Genomic DNA, 24001 nt, shown 5'->3' on the forward strand with positions numbered 1-24001 from the left:
CTTCTGAATTTTGTGTAGACTAGGTGTGTAGTTATGAACATGCTGTGACTAGAGAGATACAAATCAATCCTGAACTTGCCATAATGCAGTGATGGAGAGCAAGCCCTAGTCTAGTGACAGAGCTGCAGCTTTTCCGAAGAATTTGCACGTGATTCTCCCCACCAGGACATAGGCGAAGAACATCATAACTTTATTTTCACTTTTAAAGCATAAAATACAGCTAAAAGTTAACTGCATTGTATTCATTTAAATTCTTCCTAATCATGGTAAGCGTTAAACCCAGACACAGAAATACATACAAAGATACAAAGTTTAAAAGTCTAATAATTTCTGACTCTAGCTAAAATTGTTACAAACCTTCAGTAGCATATGATATGAAGGAAGTGTATTTTCCGATGCCTTCACTTGAGCTCTGTCAAGTCAGGCAGCTACGCCAGTCTTTAATATGTAATTACTTGAAATTCTAATGAACGTATGAGCCTAGGGAGCTGACACTGCATTTCATGATCTCAGAGCACTGGTCAATGTTCTTCTTTATCCTGTAGAACGTTTCCACATACTCAGAACGGCCCAGAAGTTCAACAAAATCTTCATCGTGAGTTATCACCAGAAGCTGAAAGTTACGCTGTTGTGAGCGGCTTTTTATTATCCTACAAAGAGATACTATTTAGTGTATGTTTATCTAAACCACAGTCTAGTTTTATAGAACTTGTAAAGACATAGTACAAAAGTATTTAACTACTGATAACAAACAACATGAACCGTCTAGCAATCTAATGCAGATCAGCCACTCTTTTTACCCACATTAAAAAGATCCCCAATTACTTAAGAAATATTTTTCCTCTTCCAGATAAAGGATAGGGAATCTAAAGCTACTGCTTTGCATGTATATTTGCGGATGCCAACAAAGACATGCCAGCTTAAAATATAATTAACTTCTGCTGACAACTATTAACATTTGAAAAACATCCATCTTTAAGCTTCACAAGATACTTACTCCACCAGGGCATGTGCAAGAGACTCTATGTTTTCTCGATCAAGATTGGTAGTAGGCTCATCTAGTGTCAATACGCCACAGTTGAGACAGAATGTTTCTGCTAGAGCAAGACGAATGATGAGAGAAGCAAGCACCTAAGGGGAAAAAAAAACCAAACCACCACAACTAACACCAAAATCTCACTCTTCAAAGTGTTTATAGAGGAACTACATGTAACATGCTATTTTTGATGCCATTGCAAACCCTGACTACAGTTTATGTAACAACACGTTGATAGTTTACAAAATGACAATAAATAATTAGTTACCGAAAAACTACATTAAAACTTCAAGTTTTAACTGAAGGATCCATTCTACGAAGTGCTGTTGGAAAAATATCAAAGAAGTCAAACACTCAAAATTCAGGAAATATTTTAGATAAGGATTCCAATCCGAGGTAAAGATGCTACAACACTGTCACCTGCATTACCCCTACGCTCTGTTCAAGCCCCACCCTACTGCAGCGGGGATGGTGGAAATCTGTACGCGTATCGCTGAGTTTGAGTTACCGAACTCCTGACTACTCACTAAAACTGAAGACAGTAGGATTTACCACCTTACATGTCAGTTTTATACTAACATGCCTAATCACATTATTATTAGATCTCCTGAACTAGTGAAAATGACAGAACACTTGATGGAAACTGTGCTGCCAAAAATACTTTCCAATTATCACAACTGCTGGCATCACAGTTCACGATCAAAGAATTCTCAGAATATAAGCTAAGAAACTGTGAACAAGTTTCACTCTCATTTACATAGGACTCTAACGTAACACCCTAGACTACTTTAGGAGAGGACACATTTTTTGCCTATACTGCTGTTTTAGAAGATTTGGATTTCCCCCAAAATTAGTATGGAATTTTCAAAACCAAGTATACATCTATACTCAGGTGGGAATTAATTTGACAGCATTTTTCATATTCAAGCAACAATACAGTATTCATCTTCTCATGAAATATCCTTTCATGATTCTGTTGCTGTCTGCACTTAAAAACATTGTGTATCATTTTGTTCCAGTCCTTGATTTCATTTTCTACTACTGTCTGTACTATCTGGTTGTGGAAAAGGCCTGGCTGCCAGTGAAACTCTGCTGGAGTAAGCAACACAGTGGGAACTGCTACTCTGGAAGTAAGGAAATAGGCAGTTTGTTACCTCAGAGAATGGCAATTCTTCCTCAACATCAGAGAGATCTAAATCCGTTGCTAGCAAAGCCCTTTCAGCTACTGCAGCGGAAAGGGAGCCAGAAAGCTCGAGCTCCCAGCGCAGCAGAGGAATGAGAATGTCCCTCATACAACTGCAGTGTCCTTGGGCTAGGTTGTTACTGGCACCTTGCACAGAGAGTCTTAAGTGTCAGGGAGAGCTCTCCAGGTCTTCTATTTACAGTGCAGCAAGCACAAAGGATGGGCAGAAAGTGTTCCAGCAGGGAAGAAATTTTTATCCCTTTCTAGTATCTCTGCATTTAGGAAGATTGCTTATTCTGGTGGAAATGGTTTATCTGAGGAAGAAGCAGTTTCCTGCTGTAATACTTGTAGGTAGCTGTGGTTGCCCAGGCTGCATAACCAATATGTCAAGTGTCAAATGGCTACAAGTATCACGGGTTTTTTCCCATACCTCAGCTCTTTTAAAAAAAAAATAAAAAAATCAGTGCAGATGGTGATTTTGGGAGCAGATGAACAAGGATGGTTCTTTTCTCTTGCTGAGGAATATTTTAGATGCCCTGTCATAACAGACAGGTGGAAACAACAACTCTCAAGCCCCAACATGTGAAAGAGGTGTGGTTAACTACGATGAACCTCTGATCTCTGGTACTGTCAAGGCAGGTGTGCTATCAGGCCCCTCGGCCAGTGTGCGTTATTAAACTACCGAGACAGCTGAACGGCCAGACTGCAGAGCTGATAGCCGACACAGATAGGACAGAATCAAACGCAATGCCTGAAAGTATGGCATGGTGTGATACTCGGTGACATGAACTGAAAGGTTATGTTGAACAGTAAGGGAGAGCAGCATAACTTGGAGAAAAATAGGTCTTATCGTACTTAGAGGTAGACGCAGCTGTGAAAAGAAGACGAAGGGCCAGCCCCGAGGAAGGAAAAAATGGGAGCACGTCAACAGACCTAAAGCTATGGGAACCTTAGCGGTCACTAGCAAGAGACTGGGAGCATCTGAACTTGAGGAGAGAGGGAAGGTGAACCCTTCACTCCTGCAGGGACTCAAGACCAGTTCCCAACTGAAACAAGGGATTTTGGCACCCCACAATAGGGTTCAGATGTTCAGAACGACATATTACATACTGTTGGCAAAATCCAGATACAGCGGAAGCAAGTTGCACAGAATCGCTAATTAGAGTTGGAGCCACCAGTTCTTCAGGTTCACTTCAGAATGCGTTACTCTCTTGCATCCACCCAAGTCAGTTTTCAGAATCTTGTTTACTGTGTACTAAAACATGCTATTACCTTTTGCCCAGCACTACATCTTCCTCGCATATCCAGTGCTGTATCTCCCTTTATCATTACTACTCTATAATTGTAACTTCTTCTTTTATCAGAGGCCGAGACGTTCTCATCTGCATCAGAACGAATTTCTATATATTCAATATCTGAAAATGGGAAGGAGACAGTTGTTATAATATCAAAAATCTTTAAAAATATCATAGGATTAAACAGGGTCAGAGGTATAATATGCAGTAACCACAAAAATTCTATTCAGAACTCCCACTAATACGATACATCTTTGAAATTAATTTTTTCCAAAATTGAAGGAACTCACGCAGTTCCCCTGTCTCAAAGAAACCTTAACTTTGGAAAACATGGAAAAGGGAAAATTACCTCTATTTACCCTGTAACTAACTACACAATCTGTAATAAACGGGAGATTATAGTGGCAACCAACAGATGTAGCCTTTAGAATGGAACCAACTAATTGGTTATATGGACTTCCAAAATTTTGAACAGACACTTTTCAGTATGCTGTGCTCAGTATCAAATGGATATGTATGGGCAAAAATTAAAAAAAAAAAAAAAAAAAAAAAAATTTTACATACCTTGTCCTCTGTAGGTGCTTCGCCAAAGGTCACGAATTATTTTGTTGATTTCTTCCATCTTCATGCTATGAAATGTCATTATTGCTCTAAAGAAGAACAACAAAAAATGCAGATTGTTATAGGCGCAGCCATGGACTGCTATGGACTACAGGGGCTTTAAATGAAGGCAGCAGCTCCCTTTCCATTCCCTAAATACTTCTACTAAAAATGTAATAAATAGTAGTTCATTTTGAATGCAGAAGTATCTAAAGACTAACCACACTCCACTGCGTAAACAATTCTACTCTCACAAACAGCTCAGTCTAAGAAGTAGGAGAGTAATGAAGACAAGAAGATTTGCAGCCACTTTACCTGACTTTTTAAGAGATTTATGTGTGAGGTATATTTTCAGACTGACACTAAGACAACAAATGCGATGTTAAGCCTTCCAAAACAACACCGGTGTTACTCATGGGCACAGTCCCCCAACAGTGCCAATAACTGGGTCTCAGTAGGAAAGAAGAGCCTGTGAAGTTTCCTCAGAGCAGAGAATTCTGTATCAAGAGTATAATTTACAATTACCCAAAGAGACGTTATGACTAGAGCCACCTTTCTCTTCAGCAGCAAGAGAAGGATAGGATGTCATTAATAATTTTCAATTTAATTTCCCCAATTAATATATCAACATGACTTTAGTTCAATAATAGATGATTCCTTACGAAAGCATTCAAGAAAGGACAGGATGCTAACATTTCTAACTTGGCCTTTTAAAGAAAAAGTGCTCTGTAATGAAAAAAATGCCTCCTCAATTTGTGCCAATGTCTTCTTTCAAAAAAATATGGTGGAAATAAAATATACTTCTGAACTGGACTTTTACATATACTTTTCCTACCTCCCCTCTTACAGGAATTATTTCCACCTGTTCTGGGGGAGACTGAAGTATCAACTCTAATAGGATTTATTAAGTCTGAAGAAGAAGAAAGTGTTTTCAACTATTTACTTAAACCCAAGAACGCATTCCTCATCAATATTTATGATAAACCACTAAATATTAAGTCAATAAAGATCAACTGATAGCACAGAACACCCAAAATGTTGGTCTTCCTCGCTACAGATACAGCTTTCAATCTCTGGCCATTAGAGTTAACATTTCGTCTCACCGATTTTTCAGGCGATTACCAATAAGTGATGCTTATCTATTTTTCTTGAAATTACGAGACTGATTTCCTGTTTTGCCTTAAATAGAAACAATAGATGATTACTACCATACAAAAAGATTCTGAATTCTAAAAGGGAAATTCTTGGAGTGCATTTCCATTTAAGCTGAAAGGGAAGAATTATACATGCTCTGAACAATTTAAATCTGCACAAAATAATTTTTGGATTCGCTTACATTCAACTATTAAACATATTTATTTTATCGTTAAAACTGCTTAAAACAGGGTTCCTCTAGACCACTGTGTTTAATAACCATTGAGACCTGTCTTAACTTGGAACGTTCTCATCTATTTAGTTTCTCTTCTTGACCGTTGTGCTGTACCCTCAACCGCATTACTGCTCTTCTGTGCTCTTTTTTCCAGCACTAGACCCCTTTTAATACAGGGGACCAGAATGCCATACCATATTCAAGACATGGGTGTACTGTGAATTTATACAGTGCCCAAAACGTTGCTCGCTCTTTCTTTGTTCCCAATATTCATCTCTCTGTCACTGAGCACCAGTTTCATACTTCCTGAAACATATCCACCGATTCCAAGATCCTTCCCCATTGTCCATCAAGTTGCAGTAGCTCATTGCAATGCCATCATTATAACTGAGAGTACAGGGGTTTTTTTAGGGAGCCATATGTTTTACTTTGTATTCGTTTACAAATTTTGAGATGCTATTTTTGGCCAGTCAAGCCAAGACTGGAAAACAAGCTTCCAGAGGAAGCAGAAACAATCACAAAGTTTACTACACTTTCCATCAAATGCAAGACATGCCTCTTTTGATCTTGCCTTCTCTAATGTAAGCACAAAACCACCCACACTGGAAAAGGGGAAAAAATACCTCTATGTTGTAATATTCTTTAATGAAAACACAACTGTTTACCTGAGAAAAAGATCATGGGAAACAAGAAATCTACCTGGCATATCTTATTCATGTTAAGATACAACCAGAAGATGCTAAAACATACTACTATAGAAATTAAAGTACTATGAGAGACTATGCAAGAAAGATCCAGGTTAATAATGAAGGATTTAAACACAGATTTCACCCTGTGGAGTTTATGTACTTTGAGAGAACATGTGAGACAGACTTTAAAGAAACACATTCTCCCACTGCGTATCCTGTAACACTTTCCTCTACTTCCCTCAAAAAAAAAAAAAAAACCAAACCAAACCAACCCCAAACAACAAAAACCACCCCCAAAACCCAAAGCAACCAAAATTACAGGAAGAAAGGAAAACCATCAGCAATGTTGGCAGACACAATTACAAAAGCCTCCTAAAAATGCCTTCAAGTGGGGAAAAAAGCTACAGAGGAATAGGGTCAGAGGAACAGCCTGCAGCTCTACTGGCTCTTCCACACATTTTCATAGAAAACCAAAGTGGAATGTGTTTGTTGTCTCAGCATTCTCTAACCACCACAGGCAACAGAGCAAAAGATTATTTCACATCAAGAATTCAGCACAGAAGGCACAGGTGGGTGATGTGTCGGGTTCACTCACTATTATCACTCAACTTGAATTGTTGCATCGCAAATATGAGTCCTAACACGTACAAAAAGGGTCCTACAGAGAACTGGGAATAAAATTATAATGATCACTGGACTTATCTATGACTACATTCAACTCCAATTATTACCATCAATGCATTAACTGTATGTACATTAGATACATTAACTTACAAGTTTCCTACATCCTACCAATCCTGTGCCGTTTGCACTATATTTTAACTTACTTAAAAAGTTGTATCTTGTTATCTTCAGATTTAAAAGCCTGATTTTCTGAAGAGAAAGAATTATGTATCTCAAAGACTTCTATCAATTTACTATCTCTAAGTTACCCCAGAAAGTCTGAAACTGAAAGCTGCTTTTGCACCAAGGTTATCAATAGTAATAAAGCCTAAAACATTTACGAACTACCCTCATACGACAATACTTACTTATCAAGAGCCTTGTAATAAAGGTCCAGATCTTTGTTCACCAGCTCTGTTGTCCTCATAATAATCATCATCTCCCTGTATTTTTCCTCTGCATCTTTGAATTGTGACTCTCGAAGTTCCTTTTTAAACCGAACAATCTCTTCCTCAAATCCATGTTGTCGGCCAAGTGCAACATGATGGTTTCTTTTCAGAGATTCTATTTTCTCCTCTAAATGCTTTCGTTCACTGTGAAATCGTAATTGATTTATAAGTCTTTTGTATTTCATGTTTCACAATTTTTTAATCAGGGTTCTAACTTTGAGTTTCTGTTAGACAGTAGCTCATTATATTGCATCTATAAAGTCTATAACAGTTAAAATTAGAGTACTAATGTCACTGAAATTAAGACATTATTGAAATAAAAATATTTTTGTTAAGAGCATATTCAAATCGCTATTCTGAGGAGGAGACACAAGTTATCAAGTTCGAATGCCAAAGTGCTATATGTAGAAACACAGAAAATAATTAATTTCATAGGTGGAATTAAATTAGGATACTGAGCAAAATAAGATGAATTAATTGGGCAACCTCTAGAAAGCTAAATAAATGGTTCACACATAAGAACCAGCATAGGGCTAATTCCTTTTCAAAAGTGTTTGTTATCTGAGCAATTAATATTAAACAACTGAAATAAATATAAAATTTGCTGCTGAAACGTAAGTGAGCAGACTGAAAATGAAAACTAAACATTCTTATCCAGAGATACAAATTATTTTTTAAATGTGCATTTAACAGTGGCAGTCATTTAAAACAGTGGATTAGATTGGAACAGGTATGTGCACATGTGTACATATATGTATTTCTAGCTAGACCAGCAGGGTTAGCTCAGTTGGTTAGAGCATGGTGCCAATAACGCCAAGTTCACAGGTTCAATCCCTGCTCACTGCAGGGGGGTTGGGCTCGATGATCTCTCAAGGTCCCTTCCAACCCAAAGCATTCTATGATTCTATATAATTTCACTGAGTCATCTGTGTTGTCGTCATGCGGATATTATGCAAACATGAGTTTGAAGGAGGAAGTGGTCTACATGAATGGGCAGAAAGGTGGCCCAGGAAACACACCAACACACAGTGAGCATTACGTTCAGATCGTCAGTGGATTCTTGCGCAAAACGTGCCGTTCTGTTTTGAAGATGCTTACTTTTTCATTTGCGGGACTTTCATTTCTCCCATCTCCTTCACAAGGTGCTTTATATTGTCTTCAACTTCTTTTAGGTCCTCATTCCGTTTCCTCAAAGTAAGATTATCCTCTAGCCACCTTTCCTGTATCTATCCCAACAGAAAGCAAGAAGTTGTACAATGTTTCAGTATATTGATTCTCAATTACCAAGTACGAGTTCTGCACAACTCTAAAACATGCTGCAAGTATAAAATAATTGACACCACAAATTATCACAGTGAGAACTTATCTTGTGCTAGAAGTAGGAAACCAGCAGTATTATTTCATATTTCAACCTGAAATAATACTTACAGTATTTATTGTCACAGGCACACACAGAGTGATCCTGTGTGCGAATATTAATCAATGTTTCAAACGGGGCAAGTAATTTAGTATGAGATTTCACAAAGTCCCCCATCTCAGTTCTACAAGTTAGACAGTAAGTGGTGGGGTAGAATGGAGAAAGACATCTTTCCTATAAAGAATGTAAACAGTATTTGGAATACATACACAAGAATTTAAAGTACATGGCAAAATCTGGAGTAGCTAGCCACTGTTGGTACCTGCAATTAGAAACACCTTACAGCAGTCTTACTTCAGAAGGCGGGTATTCTCCACACAAAGGTACTTTTGAAAATGCTGGCTATTATCCCAACAGCCTTACCCCTTTTGGAAACACCACAAAAGGATAGTTAGAGATAAAAGTTTTCTAAAATGCATCTGCTTTTGCATATACAAATCTCATGACTTTTTTTCAGCCTAATGCATGTACAGGAGCTATTCTGACTAAAAACTGATTAAGTAAATCAGGAGGAGACAAACTTTGCACCACTGTGGACCGAGGCAGACTTAAACTAAAACCAGAAATTAATTCAACTACGCAAAATACACTTTACTGTAAAACAAGGCATCTACCTTTTGAGTGTCAATATCTTGTCGAATCATTTCCATCTCTTTACTTATCGTTTCCTTCTGTTTCTCACAGGCAGCTAACTGAGAATTTACTTCTTCAAGTTCAGACTCCTTTTGCTAAAGAAATAAAACAGTATACAATTTAAACACAAAAGTCCTTTTAATGTCAACTTTTTATTGACTGTTTTTTAGGTTACCTTTTTATACTCTTCTTTTCCTTGTTGGATATAGTTTTCAATTTCTTTCACATACTTGTTTATGTCTTTAACTTTCTCTTTTATGCCATTTATCTGCAGGGGAAAGATTTCAAATGAAATGCGGTCTTACGTCCAAGAACTGGTACGCTCTGTATCAAAGATCAGACACTGGATAACACTATAGTCTAAGTACAATTCCTTATCATAACTCCCTTTAATTTTCTAATAAAGCCTTCAGCTTTTGAAACCCAGATGCTCCTTATTACCATGAAAATGTTTTCCAAAGCAAATGGTAAATCACTCATCTGTGCTTACACAAGAGGGCCACTTCACCTGAGTAAAACAGATTTGTCTCTTGGCAAGGACAGCCTACAGTCATCCTTGCTATTTCTCTTAGATTATTAGGAAGGGCTTTTAATACCATTACTAAATATTGTCAAATGTCCCTAGAAGCCTTTTGACAAGACTGCCAAAGGTCAATTACAACTGAGTTCATCTCCTGACTTGGTTATGTTCCTTTTCTTCCCTAAAAGTTCCATCAATCTAAAGCATTCGCTAAAGTCGCTGCCGTTTCCTAAAAGCAAACTCATTACCGTAGCTTCCACCCGTGCCTGAAAACCAATAAATAATCCTATCTTCCAGCTATGTCAAAAGCAAACAAACCTTCTCTTGTGTTTCTTTATTACTTGTAGTCCTTTTATTCATTAGATCCTCCTTCTCCTGCTGCAGTTTGTCTAAAGTCGCATCCAAAGGAAATACCTGTTCTTTTGCTTCCTGAAAAGTAGTTGGAGAAAGTCCTTTTTATTTTCTCATTCTGTTAAAGATCAACAATTTTTCAAGTGGCAAAAGAAGTCATGCGGTTACTTCTTTCTTTTTTGTGTGTGTGTTGAAAAACAGATGTGGAAACATGTATTAATAAAGTTCTGCAAATCCCCAAAGATATGCAATAGCAGCACAGGACAAACATTTAAAAACACAAGTTATTTGCTAGGATTATAGACAATGTTAAATATAACAACATTATTTTTTTTTCCCCAGGACAACAAAGCTAAGGATTAAATAAGAGCATTTCCTACCTTGATCTCTCTGCATAAGGACTGAACCTCAGTAGTTAATTCCACTGTTTGTTCCTCCAGTTGTCGACGACGCTGCATGCTGCTGGAAATCTGAAGTTTCTCTGCTTTCAGCTCATTAACTGTACTCTTTAGTTGCTGAATCTGATTTTGCTGGTCTTGCTTGAGCTTTTGATTTAACTCAATTTTACCAGTAACTGTAGATGAAAACAAACACAGAGCCCATCTGTTACTAAAAAGGTTTACTGTCTTCCTTATGAAAATTTAACTCTAAATTAAGCTAGTATGACCCCCAAAACCAAAACAAACTATTGGAATACAGTTATTTCAGAATGTAAAATAACTAAAGTTTAATTTTTTTAATGGCAGCAAGTTTAGAACATTATTTTCAATATAAAAATGAAATACCAGTTTTGTATGACCTACCTGTATCCCACAAGTGTTTTTTCTCTTGTTTTTCTTGGCTTACTTGTAGAACAGTTCTACTTAAATCAACCCCTAGCAGCTTAGCCTCCTGCTGAGCAATTCTTCGTTCAACATCCCTAATATCAGTCTGAAAGTAGGAGGAAAAGTACTATTATTGTTGTATTAGTGTTTAACAATGTATCTCTTATCTTTGGCATACAAGAACAAGTTTGGGGCTTGAGGCACACATGACTTCAGACCTCCAAATTTATCTCCTCTGCTGGAGCAATGTCACATCATTAGCGGTAAGGTTACGTCAGCCCACAGGCTGCTAGAAACTGGAATCCCTAACTGTGGGAGGAAATCAGTCAATAGAGGTGGATGGGCTTTTGACATCCCCAGGCTACCTCAGATCAGTCACATGTGCAACCTGTCTCTGCAACAACAAATTGCTGGCGCCTCAGGAGCTGCTGCCACCTCCCACCTGTGAAACGCTCTCAGTTCTTTGCCTGGCCCCAGGTTCTCTACGTAATTGTCCCTCGCATGGTTCTCAGTCAAGCAAAGATTTTGTGTTGGTAATTAAGGCATGAAGACTGTTCGAAACAGTCTCCTACATGAGAATAATAACAAGTATAGGATATCAATTCCCCTTTACCATATACTCAGATGGCACAGAACAAGGAAGCATATGTGACAAGACTTCAGAAAGCACACAGAGCAGACGCTGAGAACACACTGAACAATAACGACAGAAGCCTGACTATGAGGACTGAAAACCCCTTTGGTGCACTTGCGTTCGTGCTCGAGTTCTGGACTACACCTCTCTTCCCAGTTACTATAGCACAGACTGGAATCAGAAGTCAAGAGACTCTCTGCTCCTCAACAGCAAAAATCATTACATAAAACTTTAAAGTTTTATTAGTACCAAGACATCTATGCTGGCTTTAAAAGCTTACTTTGCTTGAAAAGTCTTAAGACCTCAAAGTTTTGTCATATTATTGAACACCTATATATTTAGATGCTAGCAAGTGAGTATCATTTTATATATTTTAAAAGAGATTACCAAAGCATACCTGGTACCTTTCCATCAGTGTTATATCCTGTAAACGTGCCTTGGCACCTTCCTCCTCACACAAAGCTGTCCGCAAGAGTGATTCCTGTTCTTCTATCTCACACTTCAAGCCTGTTAAATCCCTGTTTGCATTCTGTATCTTGTTCCTCAAGTCTGGTAGGTCCCTGTCTTGGAGTTCAACGACAGTTCGCCTTAAATAAAACACAAATCCGTAAAATTTCCTTTGTCAAAAACAGCAGCATAAATTCAAGACATTCAAGATCACAAAATCTGTGATATAGTAGTGGAAGACTAAATTTAGCCAAAACAGTATCCCTTTAACCTTGCCCACATTCGATTGAGCTTATGTTATATACCCAGCTAAGGTAATACATCCCTCATTTTAGACAGATGAGATGAAACAAAAGAGCAAACAAAATCTCTTTTGGTTTTTAATTTAATTACAGCAAGCGCTCACAAGGGGGTCTAAATCCACTGTACAGGAGTGCCCTCTTGTGAAGGAAAGGTCTGCCCTCTTGTGAAGGAAAAGTTCTACCCTCTAACATAAATTCTCCAAAGTCTCTCAGAACAACGTTCTGCAAATTTCTTCTTGAGACTAGAGCCTCTTCACCTACTGGCAGGAAACCTGCCTGCTCTTACTTTAAATGCTGTTCATATACTAAGAAAAAAAAAAAAAAATCCACAAACCAGGACTCTGACAAAAGCTCTTTATGGCTACTGTTACTTGTTTATGTTTTGGAAGGAGGCAACAGGAAGAGAAAAGGGAAACAACAACAAAAAAGGCTGTCTAGTATTTCCATAGCTTTAAAATACAGACAAATTCAGCCTGGAAATTGGAAAATACTGTAGGCACCTCTTCCGAATTTGTTCATATTACCTACACTTTGTATTACCTTCCATGTTAAAAAAAAAAAAAAAACATAAAAAGTTTTTTTAAATAACTAAAGTAAAGGAATAAATTCAGTCCAGTCTAATATGGGTTATCAGTATCAGAGACAGAGATGTATTCCCAAATGATGGAATTGCAATAACTGAACCTCAAGGAAACATAAATGGCATTGGGAATCCACTATAAAATCCAGAGATGCTTTTCTAGAACGTTGTAGTTCATGCAAAACTGCCAGCAACAAAAAGTATTGTTAAAGAAGATATAAATCAAGATATTATTACAGGGTTTTTAATATAGGTTCAGTTCCCATTCTGTCTAGACAAACTTCCATTTCAGCATTTTTAAGGAACATATTTAAGGTGATGTGGTATGAAAACATTTTATTAACAACAAGAATAGCCTATCCATTTTATGTTACAATGATAAATAACAAGGAGAGGAACTGTACCTGTATAGTGGAAATAACTGCAAGAAAAGTAAGTATATAACCACTTTTTCTGCCTCGCTCTCACGAGAGGCCCCAAAGGACCATAAATACCAAAAATATAAACCAGTTTAATATTAAAAAGTCCAAATGAGCAGAGGACGAATGCTAGCAAAATATTTATCTCAACAATGAGATATTTTTAACAAATTAACTAGCCCTAAAATAAAGCCTCCTTGATGTCTACATAATTTTTAATAATCAAAGAACAAGCATTTAAAAGGAAACAGCTTGCAACAATATGGTTTAAGTACTTTACCGAAGTGGTTTAAGACTCATCATTTCATCACGTTTTTTCTCTTTTCTTTTAAGCTCAAACTCTGTTGACTTCAGTTTGTCTGGAGCAAGACGCAGCTTAGACTGTAGATCACTAATTACATCTTGCAGTTCGGCCTCTGTTTGAAAAACTCTTTGACAAACTGGACAACATGACTGGTTCTCCTCTGTCAGTTGTGTAATGAACTGTGAATAAACCGCAGTGGCTCCAGCAAGCACAGCTGGTTTAAAAAGAAACAAAAGACTTTATGTAAAAACATCAACAGTGCATAATCAGATCTAAACGAGATATGTATTTACCATAAACGAGACAAAATTATAACCCACAAAATCACGGAGATAGGAAACTGAAGTGGCCTTAAGCAACCTGGTCTGAATTCAATGTTGCCCCTGCTTTCAGCAGGCTGCCCTAAACCACCTCCTGAAGTCCTTGTCAACCTGCATTATTCTATGAGTCTCTTTTAATAAAACCATGCTCATCCCTCTGTAATTAACAGTGGAAGCGAGTACTTTCTTCAGAAATTACTTTCTCTCACTTAGTAGTAGGCCCTATGGGCCAAACCCACACTGAATGGCTGGTTCCGTGCTTGTCTTCACACCTAGCAGACCCACGCACTCAAACATTTCCTTAGCTTTGAGAAGGTCATGATCTACCTACGCAGTAAGCCAAAGCAGACAACTCTCTTATGTGTAAATGAAGTAACTGAAAGAATTGAAACAACTGATCCTGCTTAAGTGTAAAACAGAAATAGAGAAAAAAAGTTTAAAACAGAAAATAGAGCTATAGAGAAATTTACCTCGCTGTTTTGAACTTTTTTCAATTTCATCTTGAAGTTTGTTCAGATCACTGTCAAAATCTTGGCTTCCACAAACATCAAAAAGTTTTGCTTCATGAAGGGACAACTGCGCTTCTTTGTTTCTTAGCTCATTACTGACATAAGTTTTATGATATTCTACTGATGCCAGTCGTTTGCTGAAACATCAATGCATAAACTCTTTTATTACAAAAAAATGAAGACTTCAAACTGTGTAAGCAAAAACAAGAGCGTGGGAATTTAATCTGAAACTAGTATTAGAGAGCTGTTCACCAGCTCTTCTTCAATGATTTTTCCAGGAAATCTATAGCGTCAACTTTTTATTCATCTAAGTACAGCATAAAGTGTTTAATTCCCTTTTGTTTTCTAGATGCTTACTGATGAGAAACTCATTTCTAACAACAAAGACATACCAAACTTTATAGAATAATACAGTATTAACTTTTTTCTCCTACAGCAATTATGGCTTAGGAGATATTATTGAACTTCGTAGGCAAAGAACGTTAGCATCCTTCTACTCCTGTTCCATTCTTCTAAATTATGCAATATTTTTATACTTAAAATACTGTGGGTTTTTTGTTTTGTGGAAGTTTAATGGGTATCACTGTGCTGAGGTTACCTACTCTTTCTAACAAATTGTTTTATATAATCAAATGAAATCAGGAACAGGTAATCACACATGAACTCGCGATACAGTCACTAACCACTCCGTGACTTGTAAGAAAGTCAGAAGACCACCAATTTCCACCCCCCAAGTACATTCATTCAGCTAGAATGAGTATAAACAATTCAGGATGTTCCAGAACAGTATTTTGCTATCTGCTTTTAGCGCTGCCTTTGACATACTACGAATGTTGTGATTTTATTAACTAGCACAAACTATATCAACTATACATTACAAAAATTCTGCAGGATGCTTTGATTTTGCAGATAATCAATTAATGTATTTGCAGATAATGAATTAAAGTAACAAGTTAAGCATATTAAACTTCCCAACATTTAAATTCATAATTACATAAATACTTATGGAGACATAATCAATTAAATTAATACCTACTTAAGGTTAGCAAGATTATCCCTTGTCTGATTGATTTTTTTATTTTTACCATGAAGCCAGTCTTCAAGTTGTTTTTTATTCGGAAAGTATCCCAACAGTGATGTCAGTTCCTCAGAATGTCTTGATTTTACTTTTCTAATCTGCTCTTCTTTCTCTGCCTGGGGAAATGAAATGTTTTAAATTAATTTTTTTGTATCTTCAAGTTTGTGTCACTCAATACATTCATGAAGGTAATGGCTTCTATGAAGTCAGACAGAAGCTTTATGTATGATTGTTGACAAACACCTGAAAAATACACAAATCGTGAAGGGACTGTGTTAATTTCATGTCCCTCTCTTATGAGATGATGATATAAAAATTACTTTGTCTTTCTTCAGCATGTCCATTTGGGTAATTGTCATGGTATGTAGATTCAACTGTTCCATCTCTTGATCCAACTTCCTAAGAGCTTTATCCAGGTTTATCTTCTCACTTTGCAGAGTCTGTACTTCCAGTTCGAGTGTTTCTACACTGCTGTTCCTCTCAGCCTTCTCCAGCTCATGTTCCTAAAGAAAAAATAAAACCCCAGAAGACTTAAATAATTACACTGATCAATAAAGTTCTAACTAAGGGAAACAGAAGAAAGCTGCCCAGCAGCTGTTACAGGAATGACACTTATAAGATTTGTAAAGAATACATGGAAAAGGACAAAGGCTGTGATGCTGACATGGGGAAAGTAAAGCAGATACTGGATGCACTGTTCTGAAATGTGGTACTGCCCCAAGCTGCTCATGCTTTTACCATAAGCCATGACCACATGATTTAGGAAGCTCACTCATATTTAGTTTGATTCTCTGCACTTTAGCATCTACTGTACATTAAATTTGGAATTAACCTAGTGAGGAGGCTAGAAGAAACACTGTCAAGCACTGAATTCATACACCGCTAACAAACATAAAATATTTGGCTACAAAGGCATCACCAGCTGTTCAACTGGGACATAAAACGCTTGTAACTTTATAATACTTCATCGGATAAAACACTTACAAACCAACTAACCCATCTCACAGACAAGTCATCTGGAAAAATGGAGGTAGTGTAGCACTTTAGGTCATATTTTTCTGGCCAAATGATTTAAGACTGACTAACATTATGACATCACTAGCTGTGGCTGTTACCCTATTTACCAAGCAGAAGCAATAAATGCTATGCATGCACTGTACAAAAACAAAGCAGTGAACAGTCCCAGCCCCAAAGGGCACACCATCTAAACAGAAGCATAGAGAGGGTATTAAAAGGGCAAAACTGCAGCAGACCGAGTAAACATCAAAGGGGGGGTGTTTGTGGGGTTTTTTTTTTAAACGATAAAGCCAAAAGTTTTTACTTCAAACTTCTCTAAGTTTTTCAACTACATTAACTTACTGTCTTGACAATCTCCTGATCCAGCTCCAGAATTCTGTCTGAAAACCCCTCCAACTGTTGCAATTCATATTTTACATTCTTCAGCTCAACTTGTTTCTTATTTTGAATGTCTGATTTCAGGTCAATGGTTCTTTCTAATCCAGTTTTCTTGTCTCTTATTTCATCTATCTGTTTTTGTTTCATTGCTTCTTTTCGTGCAAACTCTCTCTGAAAGAAGCCAACAATAACATACTCATTATTTTTTTCACAGGAAAACAACATTTAAAAACACTTCTTCACACCAGCCTGCAAATATTAGCCACTGTAATACAAGTAACTAGAACTTGCCAGAAATTTCTGCTGAAATGTTTCGATAGGAAAATGCAGATGCATCGTACCGGTAGTGTTCTGTGAGAGCAGCTCTATTTTGAAGACGACTTCAACAAAAAGTTGCTTATTTTTAAACCAGCTGCCCACTGTAATTCTTCCTCGGGGTCTTTTTAGCTTGTCAGTGATTCACCTGCGTGAGAGGGCTGCTGAGAAAAACCTATCTGAGGAACTGCCTGTTCAATAGCTCTGGGAGTTCAGATCACCTGATGACCACTCCCAGCTCCCAAACGAATTTCCATGGAAAGATTCAGACAGCCCATAATAAACAATTCTAGAAGAAAAAAAAATGGCTTCAGTTTTTCCCTCCCAACATTGTTCCTCTTCCTCCCAGCACCATGAAGACACATATGGACCAATAACGCACCAAGAAACCATACTAACTACACTACCACAACAACAAAATTCTTACCATCAAATGGTTTGCAGCTTCTGTATCCTTTTCCTGTCTCTCCTTCAGCAACCTGTGAAAACTGGTAATGTGCCTTTCATTAAAAGGTGCTCGCTCAAAACCATCTAATTCCAGCTGTGCTGCCAAAGACTGAATTAGCGAATCCCTCGTTGTGATGTGTTCTTGGTGACGATCTGCTTGCAGTTGAAGACGACCTTCACAATGAGAAAACGTGACATAAACGCTCAAAAACTGAGGCAGAAGATACATTTAGGATTCACAGTCAGTTGCAACTATTTTCTTAAAAGCCTTTGAAACTGAAGTATTTTTAAACAACACAAAAAGCTCCCGAGTAAAAACAAGCTTTACCTTGAGAGATTGCTCTTTCAAGTAACTAATTTTTTATTAATGAATCAATAATTTAAAAGAAAGCCTCTTAAAACACTAAAAATATTATTCTGATAAGTATAAACAAACAAAGCCCAAACATATTTTATGTAAGCATGTATTTTGTGTCTCAACTGCTACAGCTTTACTGAAATTTCTATAGTCCATCTAAAAAGAGAACACAGGATATAGGAAAGAGTATTATCCTAAAGCCCTCTGACTAGTGCCCAGCCTCCACCTGAGACCCCGAGCATGCCAAGCGTTCCGCTTTCATGTTTTTCTTGGTTGAAACACACTTATACAATCACATCTGGTTAGCAGGCATTTTCATTGCCTAAAGAAAGGACAAGCACAGACAGTGAAAACAACTGTGTTGTAAACTGCTAGGCTGATGCTTACCTATGCCACCATAAATTATCTATTTGGAGTATTTTTATAAAGAATGGCCCATTTAAGAGCAAAGGTACTACGTGTTGTAATTATAGCTCAAACCAACTAGTGCACATTAGAAACTCCAGAAGAACGCTGCGGCCTGTCCACGTCTCATTCCGTACTGTGCAGCTGACCCCAAACTCATACACATTTTAGGGGTTTTGTCCAGTTCAAATCCCTTCAATTCTTTTCAGCGGTTCATTTCAGATCTTAATGACATTAAAAAAAATAAACACAAGGTTATAGATGAAGTCTAAAATACCTCGTTCGATAAGTAGTTCTGATTTCTCACTGTTAAATCTCTGGCATTCTTTAGTGGCTCTATCTAATTCACGTTTACAGTCTGATAATCTCTTCTCCTTCTCCTTCACTGTTCTCTGGTGGTTCTGGTATCTATCCCTCAGTTGTTCATCTGTTCCTTGAAAAACCTGTACACCAAATACAACACAGAATAAAGTTAGCTTTTTAACTAAATTTATAAGCCAATTAATGATGTTTTTAAAAAGTATAGTTTTTACTGTAACAGAATTCAAGAAATAAGACAAACACCTCCCACAAAGATTTTCTACATTAAGACATATATTAAGAAAAATTGAATATGCCACAAGCAAAACTAGAAAATCTATTTTTCTTGGGCTGATAAATCAAATTAATCTAAATTTTTATCACTTAGCGATCTCTTTCCATTTTTCAAAATAGTTTTCAGTGCCTTGTCACAATCACAACAGACTGACAATTATTTCTTATTTTAAGAGAAAGAAATAAAAAAATCTCCAGGGAGATGAATAATATCAACATCAGGAGCCACCCCGTACCAGTCAAAACAAGTGCTATCCTCAACATACAGTGAGAGGTAGATATTTTCAAGTTACGCACCGCAGGGCACTGTTACCAGTAGTTACCACTTTTATGAAAACTTTTGTCGGTATCTGCCTTCTTGGCAAGCTAGTCTATGGTGGAGGGAAAAGTTACAAAAAGCAAGTTAATCCAAATTACACAGAAATTAATACAGCTTTAGTGAGCCATATTTGCAATATCTAATACTATCAAGCGAGCTCCATGGGCTATGAAAACGCTCTTCGCCAACACCTGATGCATAATAAAATATATACTTAGTTCACTGGGTAGCAAGACAGACTGATTCTTCAGCAGAAAGGATGGCAGTGTGGAATTTAAAAGGCAACCTTTTCCATCTTCTGTTGCAAATCTTGATTATCTTTCTCCATCTGCCTCCTCCTGCTCTCCAGGGCTTTTACGTCGTTGTCCAGCCTCATTACTTTCATGAGATTCTGTTCCACTGCAGCCAGAGAGGTCTGCAAAGGAAAGAATGCCATAAGTAAAACACCTCACCAGCTTATGAATCCCATAATCAATTGTTCTATACAATATAGTTAGTCTAAGTGTAAAACCTTCAGCTTTATAAAATATTTTTTAAAAATAGGGGGTTTTAAGTTTTAGTTCAGTTTGTTTCAGTTACAGTTAACAGTTTCAGTTACCAGCTAAATTTGAGAAAGAGAGATTTTAAATTAAGGTACAAAAAAACAATGCTGCTACAAGAATTTCACAAACTATGTTCTTAAATCTCCAATGACTGTTTACTGATTAGACCAGCATCCGCCAGGTTTGTTGAGGTATGCTCGACTCTGCTTCAGAGCAAAGGATTAGATAACACAACACAAGAGTGTAAGATCTTAATCAAGAAATTTGTCCAGCTCTCACATTTTTCTGTGTTCCTTAGTACTTATGTATTGTTTTGTATTAAAGTCTTAACATAATCGTCATGCAAATTACCTTTAGAGGATCAAGTTGACTCTCAATAGATTTTACATTCTCCTTAGAAGCAGCCAGTTGAGCCTCTCTATCGCTAAGATGACCCTGGATCTCCTGTGCTTTTTCTTTATTCTGTTTTAGGTATTTCAGTTCTGTCTGACACTCTTTTACTTTCAAGCTTTGTTTCAGTCGTACCTGACGGAGAGTTTCAAGTGCTTTAATATACCTTTAAAAAAAACCCAAACAAACCAAGATTTCAGATCCTATTGGCAATATAGCAATACTGATGTATGAAACAATGCCTCAGACATTTTCATTAACACCTACATTATTAGAGAAGACAGTTCTTAGTTTTTATTGAATTACAGTAAAGAGATAAACCTTGTCGCTGAAAAGATCTCATCAAATTTTTGCTTCAGGGCTTTCCCTTCACTTAACGGCCAGTTGGATTCTTCTTGGTGGCAGAAAATGACATTGTTAATCACCGATTTGGAAACACCAAGGGCGCTGATCATCTCTCGATCAATCTCTGCACACTTGGAACTCAGACTGACCTTCTCGCCATGCCTATGTAGCACAGAAAAGAAAACCCCCAAAGAAGTTACTAGCAAATTCTTTCAAAAGTAAACTGCATTTTTAACAGCATAATCTCATTGTGACGTACTGATTGAAAAACTTAACGACTAACAATTTGTAAGCATGTAATTACCATGTTCAACACATGCATTTAACACTGTCAGTATCTGTAATCAAGACTATCACACATTTTAAAATGATGCAGAACCACCAGAGGGAGCAAAAAGGATCTTCAACGAAGTGAATACGCCTCCTAAAGAGTGGATGGAGAGTTAAAAAGGGCCAACAATGAACTGAAACTGAAAATGGTGCTAAAAGAAGTAAAGCCTACATACTCCACACAATGCTACTTTCATACCGTATCATTGTTAAAGATTGGTGGTTTTTTTTGCAGTTTGGCATGCTCTGCAGTGATTAGTGATGTTTTGCCTGGGAGATTTGTTATTAAAACACTGACCTTGAGCGCTATTTGGTATCTGTGGTTGGTACCACGACAATCATTAACACAACTTTCAAATAAATGCAAGTTAATAGATACAAGTAGTTCTTAAAGTAGCGGCTACCAATTGTAGGATTGTTGAATCAACTAATAGATAAAGGGATGAAACTACATAGCTTTAATCTAAGAGCACTGGTAGCTACTTCAGGGAATACATTATGAAGTTTTCTCTTGTCTTTTATATAAAAATACACAAAACCCAAACCGATCTTCATGCCAAAGTAAAGGAAAAACAAAACCAACCCACAACTTACTTTGTTCTAGTAATGACACTTTCAAGCGTTTTAAATTCCGTTTTCTTGCCTTTCTGGGTACAGACCATGGATCGCTGGACAGCTACGAGCTCTCCATTTACATCTCGAAACTGTAATCGAATCTGAGCTCTAACATCTGTTTCATTGGCAACCTTTAGTAGAAACAAAGACCTGAGTAAGGACAATTCTTCTCAACATCCAAACGAATATGTGCCTTCCCAGCTGTGGGTAATGTTCTAATCTCCCCCAGCTCTTTGTTTTTCCTGAAATGGTCAGCTCATGTCTGCCTATAACTTGAGCATCCCTGTTTTCATCACAACACTGAGCGCCGTTAAGTATCTGACTTGGAAGTAAACACACATTAAAGCTAGTCACTATGACTTTTACCTTTGGATCGTGAACAAAAGAGTTTCCTTTGGTGCCAGGAGGAAAATCTCCAGTGGATATATATTTAAGGCATTCAATGATAGTCTAAGAAAACAGAAATGAGTATATCGTTACAATGGCAGTTTAGACTAAAGAAGATGGACTACAGGCAAAACCACAGTAACAGCCCAGATATTCACAAATGAGTTAAATATGCGAGGAGAGAGAAATAACAAATAACATTTTATTTTTTGAGTATCATGAGAACATGGTACTTTGCAAAATCGGTTTTAATCAGGATCTGAACCAATTTCCTATGAAAAATATCAACCAGTGCTCTGCAAAATCCAGCCATGAAAGCAGATCTCTAATAATGCTAGACAATACAATATTTACAGTAAAAACAGCAAGATTTTTGCGGTATTATTACTACTTTTCCGTAGAGATAGTTATTCAATTTTGAGGCCTTTCAGAGCTATTTACAGTGCAAACCCAAACATATAGTAAGCCTTACCGTTTTTCCTGCACCATTTGGCCCCACCAAAATAGTTAACGGGCTAAAGAAAGTGATAATTTGTTTGTCTTTATCCTCTACCCCAAAACTCCTCACTCCGAGGATACTCATTTTCTCAATCTTCGACATTGCTGCAGAACTTCTTCTCTTCCAAAGTCAGGAATGTAAACGTTGTAGATGCTGTAAAGTAGAGCTCTGTGGAAAATCTAGAAGGCAAAAATCACAGCATATCACTGAAAGCTGACGACACATCTGTACAAGCACAAAACATTCCGAACATCTTTAAGAACACAGCTACGGCTCTTCAGAGTGGCTCAAGGTACCGAGCGTACGAAGGCAGCTCTCATGCTTTAAGCCGAGAAGCTAATCAACTCCAAATTAAGAGAGCTGCCATGCTATTTATCATTAAGCCGAGAAGCTAATCAACTCCAAATTAAGAGAGCTGCCATGCTATTTATCACTAAATCCAAAACAATGGCCAAAACCAACCCTTGAAGCGTATGAGAAACGTTATTCCGCATCGCAAAACCCACGCACGTGCTTTCAGAATGCCCCAAACACAACCGAGGCACCGATTTTTTTTTTTTTTTTTATTATTTCCCCCCTTTAAAAACCCACTGCTGTACCACAGCCCCCAACACCGCGCCAGCCTCCCCGCCGCCCCCTTGCTCCTCACAGGGCCACACTCAAAATCTGTACGGGACATCCAAGCGTCACCTTTGCCCTGAAATAAGGGGAAAGACGGAAAACAACAACAAAACAAAGCAGGAGCCTCTGCAGGCCTTGGCTGCAGGGGCAGGCAGGGCCCACGGGCACGGGTGGGAGCTGTCACAGGGGCGCAGACACCGACGGAGGCAGCTCCCACCCACGGCGAACACGCGTGTTTCAGGCGGGTACATATAGATATATATGCATTTCAGCTTTGTTTCAGAGGGCAGAAGGAGCTCAGCGCGCCCCGGCCTCCCCTCAGGGCCCTGCCCGTCCCGCCCTGCGCGCCCCCGGCACGGCCGAGCCCCGGCACCTCCCGGCCCCCTGAGGCGGGGCCCGGCGCTGCGGTCGGAGGCACCGGGAGGGGGGGGAGAGGACATTTCCTGGAGAAACCCCGCTGCCGGGGCAGAGGTGGGCAGCGGGAGTTCCCCGCCCGGAGCCCCGCGCCGCAGCGGGGGTGGACATTTTCCAGGGAGAGGCGATGGCGCCGCCGCAGCGGAGGCGGCCCTGTCCCGGGCCCGGTCCCTGCCCGCCGCCCCGCTCCCGCAGCCCGGTCACCTCCGCTCGCCGCCGCCGTCCCGCTCTCCCCGGCAGCCACCGCGGCCAAGGCCGCCCCGCCCCGGCAATGGCGGGCCCCGCCCCGGGCTCGCCACCGCCCCCCGTCGCTGGCCGGGGCTGCCCGGAGGCCCCGCGGAGGGGCCGGGCCGCGGTGCTTCCCCCGGTGCCCCGCCCGCTCTCCGCCCGCGGGCCGTGTGGG

General features: G+C 38.6%; 1 protein-coding gene across 1 annotated transcript; it reads right to left on the reverse strand.

Moving 5' to 3' along the window:
- Positions 1-463: 463 nt before the first annotated feature.
- On the reverse strand, positions 464-22665 carry RAD50 (RAD50 double strand break repair protein). The gene is made up of 25 exons (XM_009493555.2): positions 22537-22665; positions 22044-22127; positions 21657-21808; positions 20709-20894; positions 20349-20553; positions 19742-19870; positions 18820-18985; positions 17760-17953; positions 16982-17188; positions 15943-16125; positions 15581-15738; positions 14506-14681; positions 13692-13929; positions 12061-12250; positions 11009-11135; positions 10586-10779; positions 10173-10283; positions 9510-9602; positions 9316-9429; positions 8383-8510; positions 7204-7428; positions 4079-4164; positions 3492-3634; positions 998-1131; positions 464-650 (listed from the first exon to the last, which is right to left on the reverse strand). The coding sequence occupies exons 1-25, from the start codon at positions 22663-22665 to the stop codon at positions 464-466; spliced, it is 3939 nt and encodes a 1312-aa protein (XP_009491830.1).
- Between the last annotated feature and the right edge of the window lie 1336 nt (positions 22666-24001).

The sequence above is a fragment of the Pelecanus crispus genome, chromosome 8, assembly GCF_030463565.1.
Source record: "Pelecanus crispus isolate bPelCri1 chromosome 8, bPelCri1.pri, whole genome shotgun sequence".
Taxonomy (NCBI): Eukaryota; Metazoa; Chordata; class Aves; order Pelecaniformes; family Pelecanidae; genus Pelecanus; species Pelecanus crispus.